The following is a 27,788-nucleotide window of genomic DNA, read 5'->3' as shown; positions in this document are numbered from 1 at the left end:
CTCAAATTTATATACAGATTAAATCTAACTGCAATCAAATTCCCTTATGCTTTTGCGTGTTTGAAACATGACAAGCTGATTCAAAATTTATGTTATTGTTCAGTCACTCAGTCATGTGCAACTCTGCAGCCCCATGGACTGCAACATATCAGGCCTCCCTGTCCATCACCAACTCCCAGAGTTCACTCAAACTCACGTCCATTGAGTCAGTGATGCGATCCAACCATCTCATCCTCTGTCATCTTCTCCTTCCAATTTCAATCTTTCCCAGCAACAAGGTCTTTTCAAATGAGTCAGCTCTTCACCCCAGGTGGCCAAAGTACTGGAGCTTCAGCTCAAAAATGTATACAAAATACATAACCCAAGAATGACCTAAACAGCTGGCAAGAGAAACAACAACATAACTTCTTTAAATTAAAGTTACTTAGGAATCAAGATTGCTGGGAGAAATATCAGTAACCTCAGAAATGCAGATGACACCACCCTTATGGCAGAAAGTGAAGAAGAACTAAAGAGACTCTTGATGAAAGTGAAAGAGGAGAGCGGAAAAAGTTGGCTTAAAACTCAACATTCAGAAAACTAAGATCATGGCATCCAGTCCCATCACTTCATGGCAAATAGATGGGGAAACAATGGAAACACTGAGAGACTTTACTTTTGGGGGCTCCAAAATCATTGCAGATGGTGACTGCAGCCATGCAATTAAAAGATTCTTACTCCTTGGAAGAAAAGTTATGACCAATTTAGACAGCATATTAAAAAGCAGAGACATTGCTTTGCCAACAAAAGTCTGTCTGGTCAAAGCAATGGTTTTTCCAGCCTATGTGGATGTGAGAGTTGGGCCAAGCTGAGCACTGAAAAATTGATGCTTTTGAACTGTAGTATTGGAGAAGACTCTTGAGAGTTCCTTGGACTGCAAGGAGATCCAACCAGTCAATCCTAAATGAAATCAGTCCTGAATATTCATTGGAAGGACTGATAATGAAGCTGAAACTTCCATACTTTGGCCACCTGATGCAAAGAACTGACTTATTGGGAAAGACTCTGATACTGGGAAAGATTGAAGGCAGGAGAAGGAGGGAACGACAGAGGATAAGGTAGTTGGATGCCATCATCGACTCGATGTACAGGAGTTTGAGTAAACACCGGGAGTTGGTGATGGACAGGGAGGCCTGGCATGCTGCAGTCCATGGGGTCGCAAAAGGTCAAACATGACTGAGTGACTGAACTGAACTCAGACTTGCTATGTGTGCTTAGTCACTCAGTCATGTCAAACTCTTTGTGACCAAACAGACTGAACCCCACCAGGCTCCTTTGTCCATGACGGTTCTCCAGGCAAGAATACTGAAGTGGGTTGCCATGGCCTTCTCGAGGGGATCTTCCCAACCTAGGGATCAAATCCAGGTCTCCCACATTGCAGGCAGATTCTTTACCATCTGAGTCACCAGAGAAGGTTCAAGACTTATTGAAGTTACAATAATTGAGAAAGTGTAGAACAGGTGCAAGGATAGACAAATGATATAGTGGGACAGAACAGACTCTAAAAGAAGTACCCAGACATATGTGCTCTTTCACTTATCACAAAGCTGACACTGCAGTGGGGAATAGTCTTTTCAGAAAAAAGATTCAGATTCAACTGGATGCCCATATGAAAACAGGACACTTGACCCTTATCCTACAGAGATATCAATCCTAGAAGCAATGTACAATTATATGCAAAGGAAAAATAATTACACTTCTGTGAGATATTCTCAGAGAACATTTTTGTGATTTTGGAGTAGACAAAGTTCTTTTCAGAAGAATAAAAGGAGCTCTGTGGACTGGAAAAATGGACTGGTTCAAAATTGAGAAAGGAGTACTTCAAGGCTGTATATTGTTACTCTACTTATTTAACTTATATGCAGAGTACATCATGCGAAATGCCAGGCTGGATGAAGTACAACCTGGAATCAAGATTGCTGACAGAAATATCAATAATCTCAGATATGCAGATGATGCCACCCTTATGGCAGAAACTGAAGAGGAATTAAAGGACTTCTTGATGTAAGTGAAAGAGGTGACTGAAAATGTTGGCTTAAAACGCAACATTCAAAAAACGAAGATCATGGCATTTGTTCCCATCACTTCATGCAAATATATGGGGAAACAGTGGTAACAGTGAGAGACGTTCTTTTCTTGGGCTCCAAAATCACTGCAGATTGTGACTGCAGCCATGAAATTAAAAGACTCTTGCTCCTTGTAAGAAAAGCTATGACCAACCTACATAGCATATTAAAAAGTAGAGACATTACTTTGCCAACGAAGGTCCAACAAAGCTTTGGTTTCTCCAGTAGTCATGTATGCATGTGAGAGTTGGACCATAAAGAAAGCTGAGCGCCGAAGAATTGATGCTTTTGAACTGTGGTGTTGGAGAAATGCTTGAGAGTCCCTTTGACCGCAAAGAGATCAGTCAATCCTAAAGGAAATCAATCCTGAATATTCATTGGAAAGACTGATACTGAAGCTGAAGCCCAATTCTTTGGCCACATGATAAGAAGAACTGACCCATTGGTAAAGACTCTGATGCTGAGAAAGATTGAAGGCAGGGGGAGAAGGGGATGACAAAGGATGAGATGATTGGATGTTATCAGTGACTCAATAGATATGAGATTGAGCAAGCTCCAGGAGATGGTGAAGGACAGGAAAGCTTGGCATGCTGCAGTCCATGGGGTTGCAAAGAGTCAGACATGGCTGAGCGATTGAACTGAACTGACTGACTGAGGACCACTACATGGACAGAAAAAAAGTTGATAAGTCAAACCTAAGATGAGTAACTTGGCTCATTGAAGTACAGCATACCATTAAGAAAATAAAAATATAAGACCAAGGATTAAACACACAAAAATCATAATAAATACTTTTGCTGAAAGTCAGCATCATGGTAATTTGCACCATTGCATTTGTAATAGTCAAGAACTGGAAATAAATTCAAATCTCTGCCATTACTTGAATGGATCATGTGGTTATTCAAAGGAATACTATATAATAATAAAAGTGAATAAAAATGTTGCCATAAACAACATCATGAGTGAATCTCAAACACAGTTTGGAGTCAAAGAAATTAGACTCAAAAGAAAACATACTGTATGGTTTTACATAAAGTTCACACACTGAGAAAATATTCTATGGCAGTACAAGTCTTAGGTAAGCAGTCTTCCCTGGAGAGGAGGAGGACACGGCTATTGGGAGGCAATAGTGATTCTGTGGTGCTGTGAATGTTCTCTTTGTAGATCTGGGTTGGGGAACATGACCTAGGTATACACTTATTGTTTGTACTTTGTTCTCTATTATTATCCTTAAATAATAATGTTTCATAAAAAAATAGTATTCATCTAGGCATTTCTTTCCCTGACATAGCACTTCTTAGCATTTCTTAACACTTTTTTCCCCTGAAAAAATGAGTGAACAATGAGAATGTTATGGAGCAGGACCTTACAGAGCCTTCTCAGGACAGACCACCCCCATGTCCTCCACCTGTCTCCGTTTGTAGAAAAACCTAATTAAAGAATAAATTTAATCACAGAAATGAACAAAAATCAGAAACAAAGGAAAACAGTCAAATAGGAAAAAATAAGAATAGTTTGAAAGTGAAAGTGACATCGCTCAGTCATGTCCGACTCTTGGCAACCCCACGGGCTGTAGCCTATCAGGCTCCTCCGTTCATGGGATTTTCCAGGCAAGAGTACTGGAGTGGGCTGTCATTTCCTTCTCCAGGGGATCTTCCTGACTCAGGGATGGAACCCAGGTCTCCTGCATTGCAGACAGATGCTTTACCATCTCAGCCACCAGAATTCCAGCTTGTGCTTGATTCAACCCTACGTTTAGCTTGACGTACTCTGTGTATAAGTTAAATAAGCAGGGTGACAATATACAGCCTTGACATACTCCTTTCCCTATTTGGAATCCATCTGTTGTTCCATGTCCAGCTCTAACTGTTGCTTCCTGACCTGCATACAGATTTCTCAAGAGGCAGATAAGGTGGTCCGGTATTCCTATCTCTTGAAGAATTTTCTACAGTTTGTTGTGATCCACGCAGTCAAAGGCTTTAGCATATTCAATAAAGCAGAAGTAGATGTTTTTCTGGAACTCTCTTGCTTTCTTGATGATCCAGTGAATGTAGCAATTTGATCTCTGTTTCCTCTGCCATTTCTAAATCCAGCTTGAACATCTGAAATTTCATGGTCCATGTACTGTTGAAGCCTGACTTGGAGAATTTTGAGCATTACTTTACTAGTGTGTGAGATGAGTACAACTGTGCTTTAATTTGAGTGTTCTTTGTCATTGCCTTTCTTTGGGACTGGAATGAAAAATGACATTTTCCAGTCCTGTGGCCACTGCTGAATTTTACAAATTTGCTGGCATATTGAGTGTAGCACTTTCACAGCATCACCTTTTAGAATTTGAAAGAGCTCAACCGGAATCCATCACCTCCACTAGCTTTATTCATAGTGATGCTTCTTAAGGCCCATTTGACTTCGCATTCCAGGATGTCTGGCTCTAGGTGAGTGAACACACCATATTGGTTATCTGGGTCATGAAGATCTTTTTGTATAGTTCTTCTGTGTATTCTTGCCACCTCTTCTTAATATCTTCTGCTTCTGGTAGACCCATAACATTTCTGTCATTTGTCGTGCCCATCTTTGAAAATTTTGCCTTGGTATCTCTAATTTCCTTGAAGAGATCTCTAGTCTTTCCCATTCTATTGCTTTCCTCTGTTTCTTTGCACTGATCACTGAGGAAGGCTTTCTTATCTCTCCTTGCTATTCTTTGGAACTCTGCATTCAGATCCTTATATCTTTCCTTTTCTCCTTTGCTTTTTGCTTCTCTGCTTTTCTCAGCTATTTGCAAGGCCTCCTGAGACAGCCATTTTGCTTTTTGGCATTTTTTTTCCCTTGGGGATGGTCTTTCTCACTGCCTCCTGTACAATGTCATGAACCTCCATCCATAGTTCATCAGGTACTCTATCAGATCTAGTCCCTTAAAGCTATTTCTCACTTCCGCTGTATAATCATAAGGGATTTGATTTAGGTCATACCTGAATGGTCTAGTGGTTTTGCCTACTTTCTTCACTTTAAGTCTAAATTTTCCAATAAGGAGTTCATGATCTGAGCCACAGTCGGCTCTCAGTCTTGTTTTTGCTGGCTATATAGAGCTTTTCCATCTTTGGATGCAAAGAATATAATCAATATGATTTCGGTGTTGACCATCTGGTGATGTCCATGTGTAGAGTCTTCTCTTGTGATGTTGGAAGAGGGTGTTTGCTATGACCAGTGTGTTCTCTTGGCAAAACTCTGTTAGCCTTTGTCCTGCTTCATTTTGCACTCCATTTTGTACTCCAAATTTACCTGCTATTCCACATGTCTCTTGACTTCCTACTTTTGCATTCCAGTCTCCTATAATGAAAAGGACATCTTTTTTGTTGTTGTTAGTTATAGAGGGTCTCATAGGTGCTTCATAGAACCTTTCAACGTCAGATTCTTCAGTGTTCCTGATTGGGGCATAGACTTGGATGACCGTGATATTAAATGGTTTGCCTTGGAAATGAACTGAGATCATTCTGTCATTTTTGAGATTGCATCCAAGTACTGTGTTTAGGACTCTTTTGTTGACCATGATGGCTACTCCATTTCTTCTGAGGGATTCCTGCCCACAGTAGTAGATACAATGGTCATCTGAGTTAAATTCACCCATTCCAGGCCATCTTAGTTCACTGATTCCTAGAATGTCGACGTTCACTCTTGCCATCTCCTGTTTGACTACTTCCAATTTGCCTTGATTCATGGACCTAACATTCCAGGTTCCTATGCAGTATTGCTCTTTACAGCATCAGACCTTGCTTCCATCACCAGTCACATCCACTACTGTGTGTTGTTTCTGCTTTGGCTCCATCTCTTCATTCTTTCTGGAGTTATTTCTCCACTGATCCCCAGTAGCATATTGGGCACCTGCCGACCTGGGGAGTTCATCTTTCAGTCTCCTATCTTTTTGCCTTTTCATACTGTTCATGGGGCTTTCAAGGCAAGAATACTGAAGTGGTTTGTGATTCCCTTCTGTAGTGGACCACATTTTGTCAGACCTGACAAAACCTCCACCTGTGCACTTGTGAAATTCCCATTTAAAAACTCCTGGCCCTGATCTGCAAGTAAGAGCTGGTTCTTGGTACATTAGCCTTCTGTCTCCCCAGAACTGCTGCTTTACTTAATAAAGCTGTCTTTAATTTTACCCCACACTTTTCTCTCAGTATTGGATTCTTGAGTAATGACCAGCTGAAACCTGAGTTCAGTAACAAGAATAAACATTTCACTACAGAATATCTTCCTTTTTAAGCCTGTTTTCCCTTACTCTCTGCTCTGGGGACATTTCACTCCAGGAGCATCCTAAGTATAGTAGCCCTTCCCTCTCTTACCTGAGCAGATCACAGACGCCGTGTTGCCACGGGAACAGTCAGGAACACCCAGGGCAGTCACAGGGCATTTCCACAGGAAGGACTCAGTCCCTGAGCAGTGAAATCGGGCTTTCCAGAGTTGATCACTTCCTTCTGCTCTGTTTGGGGTGGAGATGGCGACTCCACAGCCGAGCTGACGACAGACAGCATTGGCATTGGCCAGACTCCAGTGGGAGGCACAGAGCGCTCTCCATCGTCCAGAAATGTTCATCTCCACCTGCCCCTCACACTGAGAGGAGCCATTTTTCATAAGCCGGATGTCTGTGTACACTAATAGAAAAAGACAGGATTTCAGCAAAGTCTTTTTTTTTAGCTGAACTGATTGTACGTGGATGTTAAGTCTTGCCATGCATCTCACCTGAACAGGCAACCTGAACAGCTCCACTGTGGTGACAAGTGCCCCCTGGACAGGGCACTCTGGGGCAGACCCGGAGCTCAGGCTCCTCCCCCTCACACCTGAACTCTTCAGCCCAGACCCGGCCATTGGACTCTCTGAAGGGTAATTGTCCCAGGACAGACACAGCCTTGCCACACCCCAGCTCTGCACAGATGACTTGGGCAGTGGGGAGTGTGAAGTTTCCATCAGACACTGGGGTCCAGGCTTCTCCAGAATGCACTTCTACTCGCCCTGAGCAGGGTCCACCCCCTCCAGCCAGACGCACAAATCCTATGAGAAACAAAGAACAAACCCAGTGAGTGTTCATGAAACTGGCTTGACAATTGGAAACAACACCTCACAGGCAATGCTGGGAAAGCTTTTCTTTCCAGCAGCGGAATAACAGGGGATAAGAAGAGAGAATTTGACTGTCATTGTCAAATTGCATTTTCATGAGCAAGTTTCTGAAGAGATATCCAGAAGGATTGCAGGGTCAGTTCGAAATGGCTGAATCCTGAGAATATATATTGGTTAGGAATGTTAATTCCTATCTGGGGGGCTGGAAACTACAGTGCCCAAAGAAACTGCACAGTGGTAGTCATTCAAACATGGGTGCAGAGCTGAAGTGAGAGTGAAAAAGGTCCATGGGATTCAAGAGGTTAGAGGCCTAAGAGTCAGAGAAGTTTGGAAGGTCATCCTGATATTTCTGGGGCTAGAATTCTGGCCAGTTTTCTCTCGGAGCCAATATTCAAGTCACTGAGGACAGGGAACATCATGCAGGCTGGATCTGATACAGGCATTAGGTCACAATTAGGTAATTTAATTGTGAAAGAAATTGCTCACAGAAATGTATGGAAATGATGAAAGCTCAGAGAGTCATAGGAGAAGGAGGGAATGGTCCTAGCCATCTTTCTTAAAGACCTAGGATTTATGAACACAGCTGAAAGTGAAGTCTCAGTGGGATTATGCCAGACAACTGAGTTAGTTGATTATTTCATACTAGACATGAGATACTTAGCAAATGTAAAGAGTGATAAGAATTTGATGTATTCTTACCCTATCTATATGCCAACTGAACATGCCTTTCTTATTTGGATTTCTGAGATAAGAAGCCAGCAAGCTATAAAAACGTATAGTGAAAGGAAGAGAGCAGAGAGCAAACAAGCCATATATTTTTTAGTGATTTCTAAATTGCAAAAGACTCAATAGGGGTGAAACATAGGTTTGGAAATCAAATACCTGTTCAGCAAGATTTTAACACCTATTATCACCTGTGCTCCTCCCATTTTCCACCTAACAGTGCTACCCTTTCCCATTTCCCCCAATGCACAAAAGAAGAAACAATCTTAAGAGCTACAAATAGATGGAAAGGAGACTCTTGAAGGGAAGAACTTCTGTAGGGAGTGAGGTGGGATGAGTTAAACAGGGAGTGGATGGAGTATGAGAGAGACCAAATAAAAGACTCATGATCATGATTTCATCCTTCAGGGACCATATTTGGATACAGAAAAGGTAATCCAATGGGAAACAATCCCTGCACATCATAAAGAACTATTTTTTAAAATAATTCGCATGGTTTCTGGGTGTGCTCATGGTTATTTATGTCCATGGTGCAATTTGTCCTGGTCAAAGACTCTGATTGCATAAGTATATGAACTTTGAATTCTCAAAAAGAATGATGTAACAAAATAAAAATCTACTACAGAGAGCAGGAAAACACAGAAAAGACACAACATATATTAAAGAATTGAAGTATTAGCTTGACCACTGATATAAGAATGAATGATAAGAGAGAGGATGATCTGCTTGCCTTTTGTTATTTATCCATTTCCATCTCCCCAAAGAGGACCACAGTTTATTGTGATCCACACAGTCAAAGGCTTTGGCATAGTCAATAAAGCAGAAGTAGATGTTTTTCTGGAACTCTCTTGCTTTTTCCATGATCCAGCGGATGTTGGCAATTTGATCTCTGGTTCCTCTGCCTTTTCTAAAACCAGCTTGAACATCTGCAAGTTCACAGTTCATGTATTGCTGAAGCCTGGCTTGGAGAATTGTAAGCATTACTTTACTAGCGTGTGAGATGAGTGCAATTGTGCGGTAGTTTGAGCATTCTTTGGCATTGCCTTTCTTTGGGATTGGAATGAAAATTGACCTTTTCCAGTCCTGTGGCCACTGCTGAATTTTACAAATTTGCTGACATATTGAGTGCAGCACTTTCACAGCATCATCTTCCAGGATTTCAAATAGCTCAACTGGAATTCCATCACCTCTACTATCTTTGTTTGTAATGATACTTTCTAAGGCCCACTTGACTTCACATTCCAGGATGTCTGGCTCTAGGTGAATGATCACACCATCGTGATTATCTTGGTTGTGAAGATCTTTTTTGTAGAGTCCTTCTGTGTATTCTTGACACCTCTTCTTAATATCTTCTGCTTCTGTTAGGCCCCTACCATTTCTGTCCTTTATTGAGCCCATATTTGCATGAAATGTTCCCTTGATATCTCTAATTTTCTTGAAGAGATCTCTAGTCTTTCCCATGCTGTTGTTTTCTTCTATTTCTTTGCATTGATCGCTGACGTAGGCTTTCTTATCTCTCTTTGCTATTCTTTGGAACTCTGCATTCAGATGCTTATATCTTTCCTTTTCTCCTTTGCTTTTTACTTCTCTTCTTTTCACAGCTATTTGTAAGGCTTCCCCAAACAGCCATTTTGCTGTTTTGCATTTCTTTTCCATGGGGATGATCTTGATCCCTGTCTCCTGTACAATGTCACAAACCTCCGTTCGTAGTTCATCAGGCACTCTATCTATCAGATCTAGTCCCTTAAATCTATTTCTCACTTCCACTGTATAATCATAAGGAATTTGATTTAGGTCATACCTGAATGGTCTAGTGGTTTTCCCTACTTTCTTCACTTTAAGTCTGAATTTGGCAATAAAGAGCTCATGGTCTGAGCCACAGTCAGCTTCTGGTCTTGTTTTTGCTGACTGTATAGAGCTTCTCCATCTTTGGCTGCAAAGAATATAATCAGTCTGATTTTGGTGTTGACCATCTGGTGATGTCCATGTGTAGAGTCTTCTCTTGTGTTTTTAGAAGAGGGTGTTTGCTATAACTAGTGTGTTCTCTTGGCAAAACTCTATTAGCCTTTGCCCTGCTTCATTCCATATTCCAAAGCCAAATTTGCCTGTTCACCTAAGTGTTTCTTGACTTCCTACTTTTGCATTCCAGTCCCCTATAATGAAAAGGATATCCTTTTTGGCTATTAGTTCTAAAAGGTCTTGTAGGTCTTCATAGAACCGTTCAGCTTCAGCTTCTTCAGTGTTACTGGTTGGGGCATAGACATGAATTACCATGATATTGAATGGTTTGCCTTGGAAACGAACAGAGATCATTCTGTCATTTTTGAGATTGCATCCAAGTACTGCTTTTGAACTATGGTGTTGGAGAAGACTCTTGAGAGTCCCTTGGACTGCAAGGAGATCCAACCAGTCCATTCTGAAGGAGATCAGCCCTGGGATTTCTTTGGAAGGAATGATGCTAAAGCTGAAAGTCCAGTACTTTGGCCACCTCAGGCGAAGAGTTGACTCATTGGAAAAGACTCTGATGCTGGGAAGGATTGGGGGCAGGAGGAGAAGGGGATGACAGAGGATGAGATGGCTGGATGGCATCATGGACTCAATGGACATGAGTCTGAGTGAACTCCAGGATTTGGTGATGGACAGGGAGGCCTGGCTTTCTGCGATTCATGGGGTCACAAAGAGTTGGACACGACTGAGCGACTGAGCTGAACTGACTGCATTTCGGACTCTTATTGACCATGATGGCTATTCCAATTCTTCTAAGGGATTCCTGCCCACAGTAGTAGATATAATGGTCATCTGAGTTAAATTCACCCATTCCAGGCCATTTTAGTTCACTCATTCTTAGAATGTTGACGTTCACTCTTGCCATCTCCTGTTTGACCACTTCCAATTTGCCTTGATTCATGGACCTAACATTCCAGGTTCCTATGCAATATTGCTCTTTACAGCATGGGACCTTGCTTCCATCACCAGTCACATTCACAACTGGGTGTTGTTTTTGCTTTGGCTCCATCTCGTCATTCTTTCTGGAGTTATTTCTCCACTGATCTCCAGTAGCATATTGGGCACCTACCAACCTGGGGAGTTCCTCTTTCAGTATTCTATCATTTTGGCTTTTCATACTGTTCATGGGGTTCTCAAGGCAAGAATACTGAAGTGGTTTGCCATTCCCTTCTCCAGTGGACCACATTCTGTCAGGCCTCTCCACCGTGACCCGCCCGTCATGGGTAGCATGCCTTAGTTTCATTGAGTTAGACAAAGCTGTTGTGGTCCATGTGATTAGATTGACTAGTTTTCTGTGATTATGCTTAGTGTGTCTGCCCTCTGATGCCTCTCGCAACACCTACCGTCTTACTTGGGCTTCTCTTACCTTGGACACGGGGTATGGACATTGGTGATGGACAGGGAGGCCTGGCATGCTGCAATTCATGGGTTCACAAAGAGTCAGACACAACTTAGTGACTGAACTGAACAGAGAGGCCCAGGTTAGGACCCCTAGACTCCTCTGGCTGGGAGTTTGGTCACAGGCTACACATTCTAATTAAAGCATTTTTATTTAACTGGTTGTTTTTGTTGCTCAGTCACTCAGTTGTGTCTGACTCTTTGTGACCCCATGGACTGCAGCACACCAGGCTTCCCTGTTCTTCACTATCTCCCTGAGTTTACTCAAACTCATATCCATTGAGTCAGTGATGCCATCCAACCATCTCATCCTCTGTTGTCCCCCTCCATCTCCAACCTTTCCCACCCTCAGGGTCTTTTCCAATGGGTCAGTTCTTCTTGCAGAGGAACTTCTTGTGGCCAAAGTATTGGAGTTTCAGCTTTAGCATCCATTGCTCCAATGAATTATTCATGGTTGCTTTCCTTTAGGATTGATTGATTTGATCTCTTGCTGTCCATGGGACTCTCAAGAGTCTTCTCCAACACCACTATTCAAAAGCATCAATTCTTCAGCTCTCAGCCTTCTTTATGATCCAACTCTCATGTCCATACATAACTACTGGGAAAAAAAAACATAGCTTTGACTATATGGACCTTTGTCACAAATTAATGTCTCTGCTTTTAATATGCTATCTAGGTTTGTCATAACTTTCCTCCCAAGGAGCAAGCATCTTTTAATTTCATGACTGCAGTCATAATCTGCAGAGATTTTGGAGCCCAAGAAAATAAAGTCTATCTCTGTTTTCATTTTTTCCTCATCTCTTTGTCATGAAGTGATGGGACTGGATGCCATGATATTAGATTTTTGAATGTGGAGTTTCAAGCCAGCTTTTTCACTCTTCTCTTCCGCTGTCATCAAGAGGCTCTCCTCTGTTCCTCTTTACTTTCTTCCATTAGGGTGGTGTCATCAGCATATCTGAGGTTATTGATATTGTTATATTAATTCTATGAGATTAAAAATTTAGAAAGAACAAGAAAGAAGTATTTCTTGTATTCTGTTTTATATACCCTGATACATGTGAAATATTCAAATATATGCTGAATAATCAATAGTTTTGTACATATCAAGATAGAGACTTCTGAGATATAGTGCATCATTTTTATTTTCTACTTGATTTTAAAATTTACATGGAAGAATAAGTGTGGGAAAATTCCAAGAAAACTATTAAATAGAAATCTGATGTGAGTAAAGATACTAAATACAATAAAGATATATCCTTGTCTAGTCTCTTGCTGTGTACACATCCTGTGTCCTTAGGCACATGTAGCATCCTTCACACCAACACCTGGCCCCTCAGTGCTACTCAGAGAACCTCACAGTTACCTTCATCAGCTCCCATTGCCATTTGCCTTCCTCCCAGCTACTTTAAAACCTTTTCCACCTTCTTCAAAAATTATATTTGTCCACGTACTCCAAATAAGCCCCCAAATGCAATTCTCTTATATCACTGAAGTCATCAAGTATAAACTGTATAATCTGTTATCATAAAACACAGAAATTCAAGTTTTCTTACCTCCACCTTGACTTGTCAGTACATGGCTAAGTGTTCCTCCAAAGTTTCATTTATACAGATACTTTAAAGGAAAAATTTGAGCGAGAGACTTTTCTAGTAACAATGGAGGAATATATGAGTCAGAGCATTTCATCAACCGTTCTCTACCATCAAAGAACTATGAACATTTATGTCTAAACTTGCAAAGGAAACTTGAAATCTGGCACAAATCTATAAGAATCTCTGATCTGTTAAATGATATCCTCTGTAGGGATACCCTCTATATATAGTAGGAGTAGCTTCCACTCATACTAACTTAGTGCAAAATAATGTCTCACATTGTTTGTACAGAAAAAACATCACCCAGGAAAGTACATCCTCATTTTTATCCCTGCCTCTCATAGCCTTCGTGTGCAAAGGGAGTGTGTATGTGGCTGCTAGCAAATGTTTCACTCTTACAAAAAGTGAATTATAAAAAAAATTATGAAGATTTATTTTAACTGGGAGAATCAACAAAGCTATTTTAGTGTCAGGTAAGACCACTGGAGAAGAACAGAATAGCAGAGACTTGTAAGAGAAAAGTATATGAAGCTCATTGCTCACAGCTACACGGCACTCGGGGAGGATGGGTAGTTGTCTCAGTCCTCTCTAGCCCACCAGTCCCCTATTGTCCCTCCGATCAGACACCAGCTTTCTTGGAACTTCCATTCTCCCCGCTTCTGGGCAGGAACTGACCATACCTGAGCAGATGACTCCTGCATCCTCCCTATGATCGCAGTTGTGCTTCCCCCAGCCCCAGGAAGGGCACCTCCACACGTAGGACTCCTTTCCTGTGCACCTCACGTTGCCCAGCCAAATGGGCCCTGATCCCGCCCCAAAGGAAGAAGAGCGAGTGGCTTCGAGGGCTTTTCCACAGCCCAGCTGTCTGCATACCACGCGGGCATCGTCCAGGTCCCAGCCGTCATCACAGATGGTGCCCCAGGAGCCCTGGTCAAGGATCTCCACTCTCCCGGCGCAGGGACTGTCCCCGTCCACCAGGCGGAGCTGTCTGCTGCCTGAGGAGAGAGAAATGGGACAATAGGGCGTTGACCTGCGGAATGAGAAGGGTCTTCTGTCCTGTGGGACCTTCACCTGAGCAGTAAGGGGCGCTATCCTCTGAGGCTGCAGACTCTACTGATTCTGAACTGGAGTCATTGCACTGGGGCAGCAGCTGGGTCTGGTTTCTTATAGCAGTGGCAAGAGAATTAATAAGGTTGAAAAATAGGAGGAAAATAAAACAGGAAATATAAAGTTGAAAACACTCTACAGAGTAGTCTGAGACAGAAGGTGTTACAAGGTCATATCAGAGTTAACATTCTGATCTGTAGAGTTCTGCACAGCATCTGAGAAAGATTTACAGGAAATGTTGGTCTCTTTTCTCAGAGCAGTTAAATGAGATCAGAGTCACAGGAACAAGTTGGCAGCTGGATGGATTCCTTACAAACCACACACAGTTTGATGCCATTGACCTAAGAGATAAAGGGGTTGATTAAAGGGAGTGGAGTTAGGAACAGGCCTTATCAGATGCCTCAGATAGCAATCATGAATCATCTACCATTAGAATCCTTCTCCTTGGTACAGTCATTCAGAACTGAAAAACAAATGGGTTCTGAGATGTCTTGGTTTACTCCCAGAATATTTCACTTTCAGTTCTAAGCTTCAGACTTCAGATCTGGATACTTAGCTTTAAAAAATTGTGATCTTTTTGAGTGGATTGAACAATTTGCATGAGAGATGATGTCAGGTAACATTGATTGACATTGGCCAGATTCCATTGGGAATCAGAGAATGTTCTTCTGCTCCCCCAAACATACAACCCTTCCTTGGACTTTGTGTCAAGAATATCTGTTATTCAAATTTTGGAGTTATGTGATCTTGAGGGGGGAAATAGTGTGTATGTGTGCTTAGTCGCTTTAGTCATGTCCGACTCTTTAAGACCTTATGAACTGTAGCCCGCCAGGCTCCTCTGCCCATTGGATTCTCCAGGCAAGAATACCAGAGTGGGTTGCCATGCCCTCCTCCAGGGGATCATCCTGACCCAGCGACCTAACCAGTGTCTTTCATCCTAACCACTGAGCCACCGGTGAACCCTTCTAGTTCTATTACTGAGCAGAAATAAGTTATATTCCTGCTCTGAAAGCCCTTAAACAAATAATATTAACAGACTCAATGTATTCTTCTCTCCTTTTATACATAAAAGTGACATAAAGAAAGGTTAAATAGTGTCTATCAGTGCTGCACTTTAAGTAAATAATGAAGTAGAGAATTAAACCTAAAATTTTCCACTTCCAGGGAGAATGGAGGAGTTCACAGAAAGCCCATGTGTCTTTCTGGGTCTTGCTGGATACAACTTTAAAAGCTGGAAAATGTTTTTTAAGAAACAGTAAATGTATTCGACATTTGTTAACACAACATGGACTAAATATGCTGAAATTCTAAAGAGTGGCGATTATTTCAATGTTAGTCCAGGATCTATAGCTTCTTTTTCTCTGTGAGAATTTGCCAATTCATTGCATAATTTAATGATTCAGAATCTGGGCTTGGGCAAGCAGAGGACTACTGTTGTGACAGGAAGCCAGAATAATTTGGCGGTTACCTGGTGCTGGAGTGACAAAACTAGAGTCTTGAGAGCCTCTCACACAGCAGGTTTTCTCCTCAAATATCTGCCCAGTATATAAGCTGAGGAGGGCAGGAAGCTAAAGAACTACATAAAAAGACTTGGAAAGCAGAGTCTTTCTTATTCTTTTGGGTACTGAGCTACCAAAGAATCCAGGCTCTGAACTGAAATCTCTGAAAGTCCATGTCACAGGGACAGAAAAATCAGAGGTGGACTGAGTGCTACCAAAATGGAAACCCACACTTGTTATAGCTCAGTTTTAGGTTATATTTAGATGTTTGAGTGACATATACCCCTTCTCCCTACCTGTCTAGCAAAACAAAGGGTAAATCTTTATAAGTGTTAGAAAACGTATCAGGAATAGCTTACTTTTTCATATATAATTTATAGCACTCAATAAAAAATAACATGATATTTGACGAGATAGGATAACACGACAAATGGTCAAAGTGAAAAACAGAAGATAAGAGAATGCAAAGACACACATGATAGAAATGTTGGACTTGGCAGATAAGGATTTTAACTATGATCAATGTATTTAGGGGGGAAAAGAGAGAATAAAAAGATGAAAAAATACCAAATAATCATTAATAAATAAAAATATCAAAGAAACCATTGCCAACCTTAAAAAGTGAATGAATAAGTTAAAAGAATTTTAGATAGGACCCAGAATATAGTGACTTAGAAGAATCCTAATGTGTTCCCTGGCGGCTCAGATGGTAAAAGTGTCTGCCTGCAATGCAGGAGACCTGGGCCCGATTCTTGGGTCAGGAAGATCCCCTGGAGAAGGGAATGGCACCCCACTCCAGTACTCTTGCCTAGAAAATCCCATGGATGGAGAAGCCTGGTAGGCTACAATCCATGGGGTTGCAAAGAGTCAGATACGACTGAGTGACTTCACTTTCACCTCTTTCAGAGGAGTACTAAAGATGAGAGATGAGAAGCAGAAGAAAAAGGAGGAGGAGAGGGAGAAGAGATCTAGAGACAGAGAGACAGAACTACAGAAGTCATATTTGAAGATATAATGATAGATAATTTTTCAAAAAGATAAATAGAAGAGTATGAAAACCCCCACTCCTAGTAAAGCTGCTGAAAATCAAAGGAAAAAGGAAAATCTGAAATAATAACAGATTTTATTTAATACTAAAGGAAGAAAGAAAAGGCGAGAAAAGGGAACATAAAGCAGGTGGATCAATTAAGAAAACAGAAAGAGAAATTAAGGAAAAAATTCCATTCACTGTTGCAATGAAAAAAATAAAATACTTAGGAATAAATCTACCTAAAGAAACAAAAGACCTATATATAGAAAACTATAAAATACTGCTGAAAGAAATCAAAGATGACACAAATAGTTGGAGAAATATACCATGTTCATTAATCAGAAGAATCAATATAGTGAAAATGAGTATACTACCCAAAGCAATCTATATATTCAATGCAATCCCTATAAGGCTACCAATGGTATTGGTAGAACAAATAATTTCACAATTTATATGGAAATACAAAAAACCTTGAATAGGCAAAGCAATCTTGAGAAAGAAGAATGGAACTGGAGGAATCAACCTGCCTGACTTTAGACTATACCACAAAGCTACAGACAGAGGTTCGTGACACCATACAAGAGACAGGGATCAAGACCATCCCCAAGAAAAAGAAATGCAAAAAACCAAAATGGCTGTCTGAGAAGGCCTTACAAATAGCTGTGAAAAGAAGAGAAGCAAAAAGCAAAGGAGAAAAGGAATATATACCCATTTGAATGCAGAGTTCCAAAGAATAGTAAGGAGAGCTAAGAAAGCCTTCCTCAGTGATCAATGCAAAGAAATAGAGGAAACAATAGAATGGAAAAGACTAGAGATCTCTTCAAGAAAATTAGATGTAGCAAGGGAACATTTCATGCAAAGATGGGCTCGATAAAGGACAGAAATGGTAGGGACCTAAGAGAAGCAGAGGATATTAAGAAGAGGTGGCAAGAATACTCAGAAGAATGGTACAAAAAGATTTTCATGGCCCAAATAATCATGACAGCGTGATCACTCACCTACAGCCAGACATCCTGGAATGTGAAGTCAAGTGGGCCTTAGGAAGCATCACCTCCACTACAAACATAGCTAGTGGAGGTGATGGAATTCCACTCAGTATGTCAACAAATTTGGAAAACTCAGCAGTGGCCACAGGACTGGAAAGAGTCCATTTTCATTCCAATCCCAAAGAAAGGTAATGCCAAAGAATGCTCAAACTACCACACAACGGACTCATCTCACACACTAGTAAATTAATGCCCAAAATTCTCCAAGCCAGGCTTCAGCAATACGTGAATCGTTAACTTCCAGATGTTCAACCTGGATTTAGAAAAGGCAGAGGAACCAGAGATCAAATTGCCAGCATATATTGCATCATCAAAAAAGCAAGAGAGTTCCAGAAACATATCTATTTCTTCTTTATTGACTATGCCAAAGCCTTTGATTGTGTGGATCACAATAAACTGTGGAAAATTCTTCAAGAAATGGGAATACCAGACCACCTGACCTGCCTCTTGAGAAATCTGTATGCAGGTCAGGAAGCAATAGTCAGAACTGGACATGGAACAACAGACTGGTTCCAAATAGGAAAAGGAGTACGTCAGGGCTGTATATTCTCCTCCTGCTTATTTAACTTCTATGCAGAGTACATCATGAGGAACACTGGGCTGGAAGAAGCACAAGCTGGAATCAAGATTGCTCGGAGAAATATCAATAACCTCAGATATGCAGATGACACCATCCTTATGGCAGAAAGTGAAGAAGAACTAAAAAGCCTCTTGGTGAAAGTGAAAGAGGAGAGTGAAAAAGTTGGCTTAAAATTTAACATTCAGAAAACTAAGATCATGTTATCTGGTCCCATCACTTCATGGCAAATAGATAGGTAAACAGTGGAAACAGTGTCAGACTTTATTGGGGGAGGGCTCCAAAATCACTGCAGATGATGATTGCAGCCATGAAAAATTAAAGACACTTACTCCTTGGAAGGAAAGTTATGACCAACCTAGACAGCATACTAAAAAGCAGAGACATTACTTTGTCAACAAAGGTCTGTCTGGTCAAAGCTGTGGTTTTTCCAGTAGTCATGTATGGATGTGAGAGTTGGACTATAAAGAAAGCTGAGCGCTGAAGAATTGATGCTTTTGAACTAGTGGCATTGGCGAAGACTCTTGAGAGTCCCTTGGACTGCAAGGAGACCCAACCAGTCCATCCTAAAGGAGATCAGTCCTAGGTGTTCATTGGAAGGACTGATGTTGAAGCTGAAACTCCAATATCTAGCTACCTGATTCAAAGAACTGATTCATTTGAAAAGATCCTGATGCTGAGAAACATTGAGGGCAGGTGGAGAAGGAGATGACAGAGGATGAGATGGTTGGGTGGTATCACTGACTCAATGGACATGCGTTTGAGTAAAATCTGGGAGTTGGTGATGGACAGGGAGGCCTGGCGTGCTGTGGTTCATGGGGTCACAAAGTGTTGGACACGACTGAGTGACTGAACTGAACTGAATAAAGGTACAGTCATCAAGACAGTATGGTACTGGCACAAAGACAGAAATATAAATCAATGGAACAAAATAGAAAGCCCAGAGATAAATCCATGCACCTATGGACAACTTATCTTTGACAAAGGAGGCAAGAATATACAATGGATAAAAGACAATCTCTTCAACAAGTGGTGCTGGGAAAACTCATCAACCAACTCTAAAAAAATGAAACTAGAACACTTTCTAACACCATACACAAAAATAAACTCATGATGGATTAAAGATCTAAATGTAAGACCAGAAACTGTAAAACTCCTAGAGGAAAACATAGTCAAAACACTCTCCAACATAAATCACAGCAGGTTCCTCTATGACCCAGCTCCCTGAGTAATGGAAATAAAAGGAAAAGTAAACAAATGGGATATAATTAAACTTAAAAACTTTTGCACAACAAAGGAAATGATAAGCAAGGTGAAAAGACAGCCTTCAGAATGGGAGAAAATAATAGCAAATGAAGCAACTAACAAAGAATTAATCTCAAAAATATACAAGCAGCTCTTGCAGCTCAGTACCAGAAAAATAAACAACCCAATCAAAAAATGGACCAAAGAACTAAACAGACATTTCTCCAAAGAAGAGATATAGATGGCTAACAAACACATGAAAAGATGTTCAACATCACTCATTATCAGAGAAATGCAAATCAAATCCACAATAAGGTACCATCTCACACCAGTCAGAATGGCTGCTATCCAAAACTCTACAAACAATAAATGCTGGAGGTGTGGAGAAAAGGGAACCCTCTTACCCTGTTGATGGGAATGCAAATTTGTACAGCCACTATGGAGAACAGTGTGGAGATTCCTTAAAAAACTGGAAATAGAACTGCCATACGACCCAGCAATCCCACTGCTGGGCATACACACTGAGGAAACCAGAACTGAAAGAGACACATGTACCCCAGTGTTCATCATAGCACTGTTTACAATACCCAGGACATGGAAGTAACCTAGATGTCCACCGGCAGATGAATGGATAAGAAAGCTGTGGTACACATACACAATGGAATATTACTCAGCCATTAAAAAGAATACATTTGAATCAGTTCTAACTAGGTGGATGAAACTGGAGCCTATTATACAGAGTGAAGTAAGTCAGACAGAAAAACACCAATGCAGAAAGATGGTAATGATGACCCTATATGCAAGAAAGCAAAAGAGACACAGATATAAAGAACAGACTTTTGGACCCCTTGGGAGAAGGTGAGGGTTGGAGATTTAAGAGAATAGCAATGAAACATGTATATTATTGAATGTGAAATAGATCACCAGTTCAAGTATGATGCATGAAACAGGGCGTTCAAAGCTGGTGCACTGGGACAACCCTGAGGGAGGGGTTGGGGAGGGAGGTGGGAGGGGGGTTCAGGATGGGGACACATGTACACCCATGGATGATTCATGTCAATGTATGGCAAAATCGCTACAATATTATAAAGTAATTAGCCTCCAATTAAAATAAATAAATAATTTTTTAAAGCAAATGGTAGATATGAACACATCAATATCAGTAATTGTATTTACAGTAAATAGATTAAGATAAAACAAAGTTGACGCACATGTTACTTGCATAATGCTCACCTTATATTATGAAAGCAAAGAAAGGTTGAAAGTAAAATGATGGAAAAAATGTACTAACTGTAAGAAAACTGGAGTAGCTATATCAATGTCCCAGAAAGTAGACTCAAGTCAAGATATACTAATTGAATTAAAGAGGGAATTTTCATGATTATAATGAGATGCACCCTTAAAAAGGATATTATAGACAACAAAATTCAAGAAAGGTAACAGAACATAGCTTTGAAATATACTTGACAGATTGAAAAGAAGAAATAGACAAAATCACAATCAAAATTCGGGATTATTACTGTATCTTTTTCAGTAGCATACAGACCAGACATACAAAAAACAAAGAATACAGCAGATGTACAACAACATAATCAGCACATTTAACTAAGTAACACATAGAGCAATGCACCCAACAATGCAGGAGTTCACATTACTGTAAATGCACTAGGAACTTTTACCAAAATGACCATATAATAGGACAAAATCTTTCACTCTTTGAGTTCATACAGAGTATTTACTCTGACCTCAGTGGAATAGAATTAAAATGGGGAAATTCAGCAACACCCTTCCAAAAAAAAACCCTGAATCTGGGAATAAATTTAAAACTTACAAAATATTGTGAAATAATGATAATAAAGATTGATAATAATGATAATAAACACAAAATAATGATATGATAATAAATTCTTCTAATGAAATCCAGGTAGTGCCTAAGGGAAATTTATACCCCAGATTTAGAGAAGAGGAAAGACTGAAAGTGAAAAAAATGTAAGCTCCCAATTAAGAAACTAGGAGATGAGAAAGTCTAAAGGATGTAGAATGTTGGGGTTAATTTAAAAAGGAATAAAAATTAATGGAAAAGAAAGTAAGCATAAGGTAGAAAACATAGAAGAAAGCCCTTTAAACATGGTTCATTGAAAATTGATGAACACTGAGCAATGCTTACGAAAAGCAGAGAGAAAATAAAGTTAACAATTCCAAGAATGAAAAGGGACATCACTATGAATCATACAGATTTTCTGGTCATAGTTTTTGTGCTGTTGCTTGTTTGATTTTTGGCTGTGCTGTGGCTCGTAGTTCCCAGGTCAGGGCTGAATCTGGACTCATGACAGTGAAAACCCAGAGATTTAATCCCAGGATTGCATAGTTTTATTAATACAACTTATACATTTAGCATGGATAAGTACATAGAAAGTGTCAATTTCTCCACAATCTTGCCAACACTTAAGTGTCTTTAAAAAAAAAAAAAACAGTCATTCTGACACGCAGCTGCTGCTGCTAAGTCACTTCGGTCATGTCCGACTCTGTGCGACCCCATAGGTGGCAGCCCACCAGGCTCCTCCATCCCTGGAATTCTCCAGGCAAGAGTACTGGAGTGGGTTGCCATTTCCTTCCCCACATTCTGACATGTGTGAGATGATATCTCTTTGTGGTTTTGATTTACATTTCTCTGATGATTGACAATGTCAAGCATTTTTTCATATACCCATTGGCCATCTGTATATCTTTAGAGAAATGTCTAAATCAATGTAATTCACCACATTAACAAATTGAAAAATAAAAACCATATGATTATCTCAATAGATGCAGAGAAGGCCTTGGTCAATTTTTTAATTGAGTTATCAGGTTTGGGGTTTTTTTTCCCTTGAGTTGCAAGAGTTTCTTCATTTTTTGGAAATTAAAACCTTATATCATTTGTGCTAGCTTGCTTGTTCACTCTGTTGATGTTTCCTTTGGTTTGCGGAAGTTCTCAGTTTGATATATCCTCACTTGTCTATTTTTGCTTTGTTGCCTGTACTTTTGATATCATATCCATGAAATCATGAAACAATGCATTTTTATTTTGTGATGGGGCTAAGATATCATATATCTAAAATGTAATTCCTATCTGTATATTCACCATCATACATAGTAATACAAATTCAGATAAATAAATAAATTCAAAATAAGGTTTTGAATATTCTTTAGTGAAACTGCAAAATTATTTGCAGGAAATAAAACTTAATTCAATGTTGCTTTGAGATGAAGAATGGCATTTGAAACACTGCATTAGAGGCAGAAGTGAAAAAAGTAAAACATTATAGATTTGACCACATAACCCCCCATAAACATATGCAACCTTAAAAATATATGCAAAAACTGGGGAAAATATTTACAAAAATAAGTAAGAAAAATAAGAAGTGTTGTTTGTTTACAGAGAGTTCCTATAAATAAATAAGAAGTTTTAAAACATTCTAGAGAAAAAATATTGATATATAAGATATCTTAAAACAGTAATATAGGAAAGAAGATATCTTTTTGTATATAGTGTTTATGTGGATTAAAAAAATGATCAATGCTCTTATGTCAAGACTATGAAGAAAATAATACTCTTTTTTAAAATTAATTATTTATTTGATTGTGCTGAGTCTCAGTTGCAGCATGCAAATTCTTACTTGTGGGATCTAGTTGTCTGACCAGGATTGGAACCCAGGTCCCCTGCATTGGGAGCACAAAGTCTTAGCCACTGGACCACAAAGGAAGTCCCCAAAATAATACTCTTTTAATTCCATTAATATTGCTGAGAATATTGAAAACTACTGTGCTGGACAATTAGGCAATACATATAGAGGGAGGCCTTTAAATTGGCTATCTTGAGGAAAAACTAATGGCTTCTCTATTAAGTCAATGTAGATGTTCATAACAGCATTGTATTTGAAAATATTAATGTACAATAAATAGGATTAGATAAATAAGTTATGATTCATGGGATGACTGAAATATTGGCAACCATGTAAATGGCATAGAAGATATTTTCGTGAACAAAAAGAAATTTAAAATATATTATTTTGAAAGTGGATATAAAATGATACTGGAAGAAAAGCTATAACCAACCTAGAGAGCATATTAAAAAGCAGAGATGTTACTTTGCCAACAAAGGTCCGTCTAGTCAAGGCTATGGTTTTTCCAGTAGTCATGTATGGATGTGAGAGTTGGACTGTGAAGAAAGCTGAGTGCTGAAGAATTGATGCTTTTGAACTGTGGTGTTGGAGAAAACTCTTGAGAGTCCCTTGGACTGCAAGGAGATCCAATCAGTCCACCCTAAAGGAAATCAGTCCTGAATATTCACTGGAAGGACTAATGCTGATGCTGAAGCTGGAGCTCCAATACTTTGGCCACATGATAAGAAAACCTGACTCATCGGAAAAGACCCTGATGCTGGGAAAGATTGAAGGTGGGAGGAAAAGCGGATGACAGAGGATGAGATGGTTGGATAGCTTCACTGACGCTATGGACATGAGTTTGAGTAAGCTCCGGGAGCTGGTGATGGACAGGGAAGCTTGGCGTGCTGCAGTCCATGGGGTTGCAAAGATTCAGACATGACTGAGCGACTGAATTGAACTGATGATCCAGTCAAGTGTGTGTGTGTGTGTGTGTGTGTGTGTGTGTGTGTGTGTGTGTGTAGGGACTGAGATTTAATGCAGACATTGTGTTCAGAAAGAATATAAAGGGAGCTGGTATATCCTGCCTTGTACTTTAGAGACAAGTACAAGCTCAGAAAATATTTAATGCTCTTTGGAACGATCATACCAAAGCTGAAATTAACAAGTATATGAGGACAAACTCATGTGGACTGAGTTCCTTAGTGTGTGAATATGTGCTTTAATAATATGATGCTACAGAGCATTCTGAGGAAACCTGCTTGTTTGAGTGAACTGTGATTTCTCCTTAGCCTAATGAGAAATTCCTTCATTGTTCTTGTATCTGGAGAGGCCAAAGGGGAATCAGAGAGCCAATTTTATATTTCATTCAGAGAGTCTACCTCTATTCTTAACAGCCTGCAAAGCCTGAAAAAATGACAACCACCATTATAATATGTCCCAAACCCAAGGAACTGGAAGTTTCATTTTGTGGGTTTTTTAAGATTTTTTTTGATGTGGATCTATTACAATATTCCTGTTGTTATGTTCTGTGTTTTTGTTTGTTTGTTTGTTTTTATTTGGCTGTGAGGTATGTGAGATCTTAACTCCCCAACTGGGGATCGAACCTGCACCCCTTGCATTAGAAGATGAAATCTTAATCCCTGGGAAGATGAAATATTAATGCCAGGGAAGTCCCCAACTAGAAGTTGAAAGAAATATAACAAGGGAGTGAAGAGCAGAACTTCTTGCTTCTTTGGGGTGGAGTGGAGTTTCCCAAAGAAGAGAGACAGAGACTTCTGACGGGGTGGGGGGTGGGGGCTTGAAATAAGGAAGGAATATGGGATCAGAAAGGGATGGAGAGATGAGCTTTGCTAAAGCAGACAGGACCAAGGGCTAACCTGGAAAAGCTGACTTTCCAGGCATGTGACTAGCTCATTCTAATTTCAGGAACTCAAAGCAGGTATCTTGGACTCTCCTGATTTAATGGCACAGTGAAGACCAACTTTCATACAGCATCTGTGGGAATGACAAGTGAGAATATTCACCACAGGGACATTCACAAACACAGAGTTCTTGCTAAATATCTGACCCATTAATTAAGATGTCACAGAAAAAGCTTGTGCTCTCCACTGAGACAGGGGAAAACTGACCTGCCTCAGTGGGGAACATCATCAAGTCTCTAAGACTAAATCCCTCTTCTGCCTTCAATGCATCAGGCCATTGATGGCACCTGCATTTGGTGTTATTTTTTTTTCCTTTGCACAGTGGAGTTGGAGAACCACTGATCCAAGAGGTAGGAAGGGAAAATATTACAGGCAGGAAGACAGAGTCCTGGCAAATCCTATGCGAGGGAAAGACTACAGAAAAGCAGAAAAACATCTGAGCTGTGGGTTGTTGTGGGGAAGGAAAAGAAACTCAGAGTTCGAATGCAAATGCAGGGTTATCCAAAGGTGTGATTACAGTTTCTACTGAGAGGGCTTTCCTCATAGAAAGGAAGATTTCCATATTTGCCCTCACCATACATACATACACACATATCATCACCACCATTACCATTGCTACCACCAAATCCAGCAGCCTGGCTTAGAGAGTGTGAGTTCTATGGAAAGTGAAGTGAAAGTGTTAGTCATTTAATCATGTCCAACTCTTTGCAACCCCATGGACTGTAGCCCACCAGGTTCCTCTGTCCATGGAATTCTCCAGGCAAGAATATTGGAGCAGGTTGCCATTTCCTACTCCAGGGGATCTTCCCATCACAGGGATCAAACCCAGGTTTCCTGCACTGCGGGCAGAATGTTTACCATCTGTGCCACCAGGGAAGTTCTATGGACTCCTATCTAAAAAATCAACTTCCACTGGGCAGATTTATTTCTGTTCACACATTTAGCCTATAGATACTCTTTCAATTCACCTTATCCCACATTCCCTTATCTCACATATAAAGACAGACACACATGCACACACACATGTATGTTGTTGTTTAGTCATTAAGTCGTGTCTGACTCTTTGTTACCCCATGAACACCCACCAGGCTCCTCTATCCATGGCATTTCCTAGGCAAGAACACTAGAGTGAGTAGCCATCCCCTTCATTAGAGGATCTTACCTACCCAAGGATCAAACCTGCATCTCCTGCATTGGCAGGCAGATTCTTTATCACTGAGCCACCAGGAGGTCTGCACATATGTATGCATACACTTAAAGCATACATACATAAACACACATGTGCACACACACACACACATGTCCACAGTCTAAAAGATCCTAAATACTGAACTGGTGGGGAGAGATGTAATATAAATTATGAGAAGGACAGATCAGAGACCCAGACAGAGGCAGTCTCTCAGCCATAATCCATTAGAGGAAAAATGAGAAGTGGTCAGACATTTTCTGAGCTGTTAGGTGTACTTGGAGAGGGCTAAAAACGCAGAGTTAGATCTGTGAATAGAATTTATATCTCTGCAGCATATTACTGCTTAACTTGAATAACTGAGCCCCGAGGGAGAAAAATCAGCACTCACTGTCACTAAGGATCACATTTGGTCAAAACGAAATGGTCAACAAATAGAAAGGTATTGTCCTTACAGCTCCACAGATCATTCCCCTAGAATCTTATGGCTAATCCAGTGTGTCTGCTGAATTTGAGAACACTTACCTTGAGCACGCGATAGGACGCTAAAGAGCAGACAGACAAGTCCCTGGAGAAAGCAGTGTCCGTTCATGGTTCTCTGATCCTCTTGTCTTTGGGTAACAGCTTCAGTTTCCCCAAACTACATGAGGAGTTCTCTGGGCCCTTAATGGAGGCTCTTACAGCAGGAAGGGGTTCATATAATCCCATCCCCTGACACTGCCATCTTCCGAGCCAATAGAAACGCTTTTTAACATCTTCTCTGCCATCAGACGCTATATAAAAGGAAACTTTCTGAAGTTCAAACACCAATTAGATGCTGAATCTTGAATATCTCCTTATATGAGATGCAAGGTTATCTGACGTCAGGTGTCATTCTGTCCGTTAAGCTGATGCAGAAAAGCTATGTTAAAGAATATATATATATATATATATATATATATATATATATATATATATGGCTTTCTTTTTCTCCATGCCAGGCGTCCGGTTCAAGGGCTGGTTCAGCTCAGCTGGTGGGATCAGCCAGAAACACTTTCTGGGTCAGTTCTACCTCCTCTGCCTCCTCACAACCCTGGGAAAGATGAGTTTTGTTTCATTGGGCGGAGGGCTGCAGTGTCATGTGACTGACATATTGTGGCTGCAAAGAAACTAAGTAATTAATGGAGAGAACAAAAGGTCATGTGAGCACAAAATCAGGATAAGAAAGGTGAAAAATTCTTAAGTAAATGGAAAAAAAATGGTGAGATGAACCTCAAGGGGACCAGCTTACTGGCTTCATCGGGTGAGTCTTCCCTCGCTTCCATTTCTCCTTGGTGAGTGGAAGCCTTGTAAAGATCCAGGGCTCCAGAGACTCCTGAGCAGGCCTGCCCTTTTCCTGAAAACCAGTATGCCTTTCCTATTCTCCATCTAAAGCACAGTCTTCTCTTCTCTGCATTGAATCAGTTGTGACCTCATTTCATCCTAAAGAATCTTCAGCCCCGATTTTTCCCAAAAGGCCTGCTTATAACTATCTTCTTAGAGCCTGACAAAGCTTGCCCTGCTCCTAAGACAAAATTTCTTCAATAAATGTAGGGCTGTTTTTCTTCTTGATTTTG

The 27,788-nt window shown here is 40.4% G+C and overlaps 1 protein-coding gene across 1 annotated transcript in view; it reads right to left on the bottom strand.

The window, feature by feature from the left end:
• Positions 1 to 26,865, bottom strand: part of LOC138437849 (antigen WC1.1-like) — a 56,218-nt gene extending 29,353 nt beyond the window's left edge. Inside the window, exons 1-4 of the mRNA XM_069585820.1 lie at positions 26,719 to 26,865; positions 13,618 to 13,932; positions 6,843 to 7,151; positions 6,446 to 6,754 (exon numbers count right to left, since the gene is read on the bottom strand). Of these exons, the coding sequence (XP_069441921.1) occupies positions 6,446 to 6,754; positions 6,843 to 7,151; positions 13,618 to 13,932; positions 26,719 to 26,785 (1,000 nt within the window). The 5' untranslated portion in view covers positions 26,786 to 26,865. The remainder of the gene's footprint in view (positions 1 to 6,445; positions 6,755 to 6,842; positions 7,152 to 13,617; positions 13,933 to 26,718) is intronic.
• Positions 26,866 to 27,788: the final 923 nt, after the last annotated feature.

Source organism: Ovis canadensis, chromosome 3, assembly GCF_042477335.2.
Source record: "Ovis canadensis isolate MfBH-ARS-UI-01 breed Bighorn chromosome 3, ARS-UI_OviCan_v2, whole genome shotgun sequence".
Taxonomy (NCBI): domain Eukaryota; kingdom Metazoa; phylum Chordata; class Mammalia; order Artiodactyla; family Bovidae; genus Ovis; species Ovis canadensis.
The sequence above is the reverse complement of the archived record's forward strand: the minus strand, read 5'-3'. Positions and strand labels throughout refer to the sequence as shown.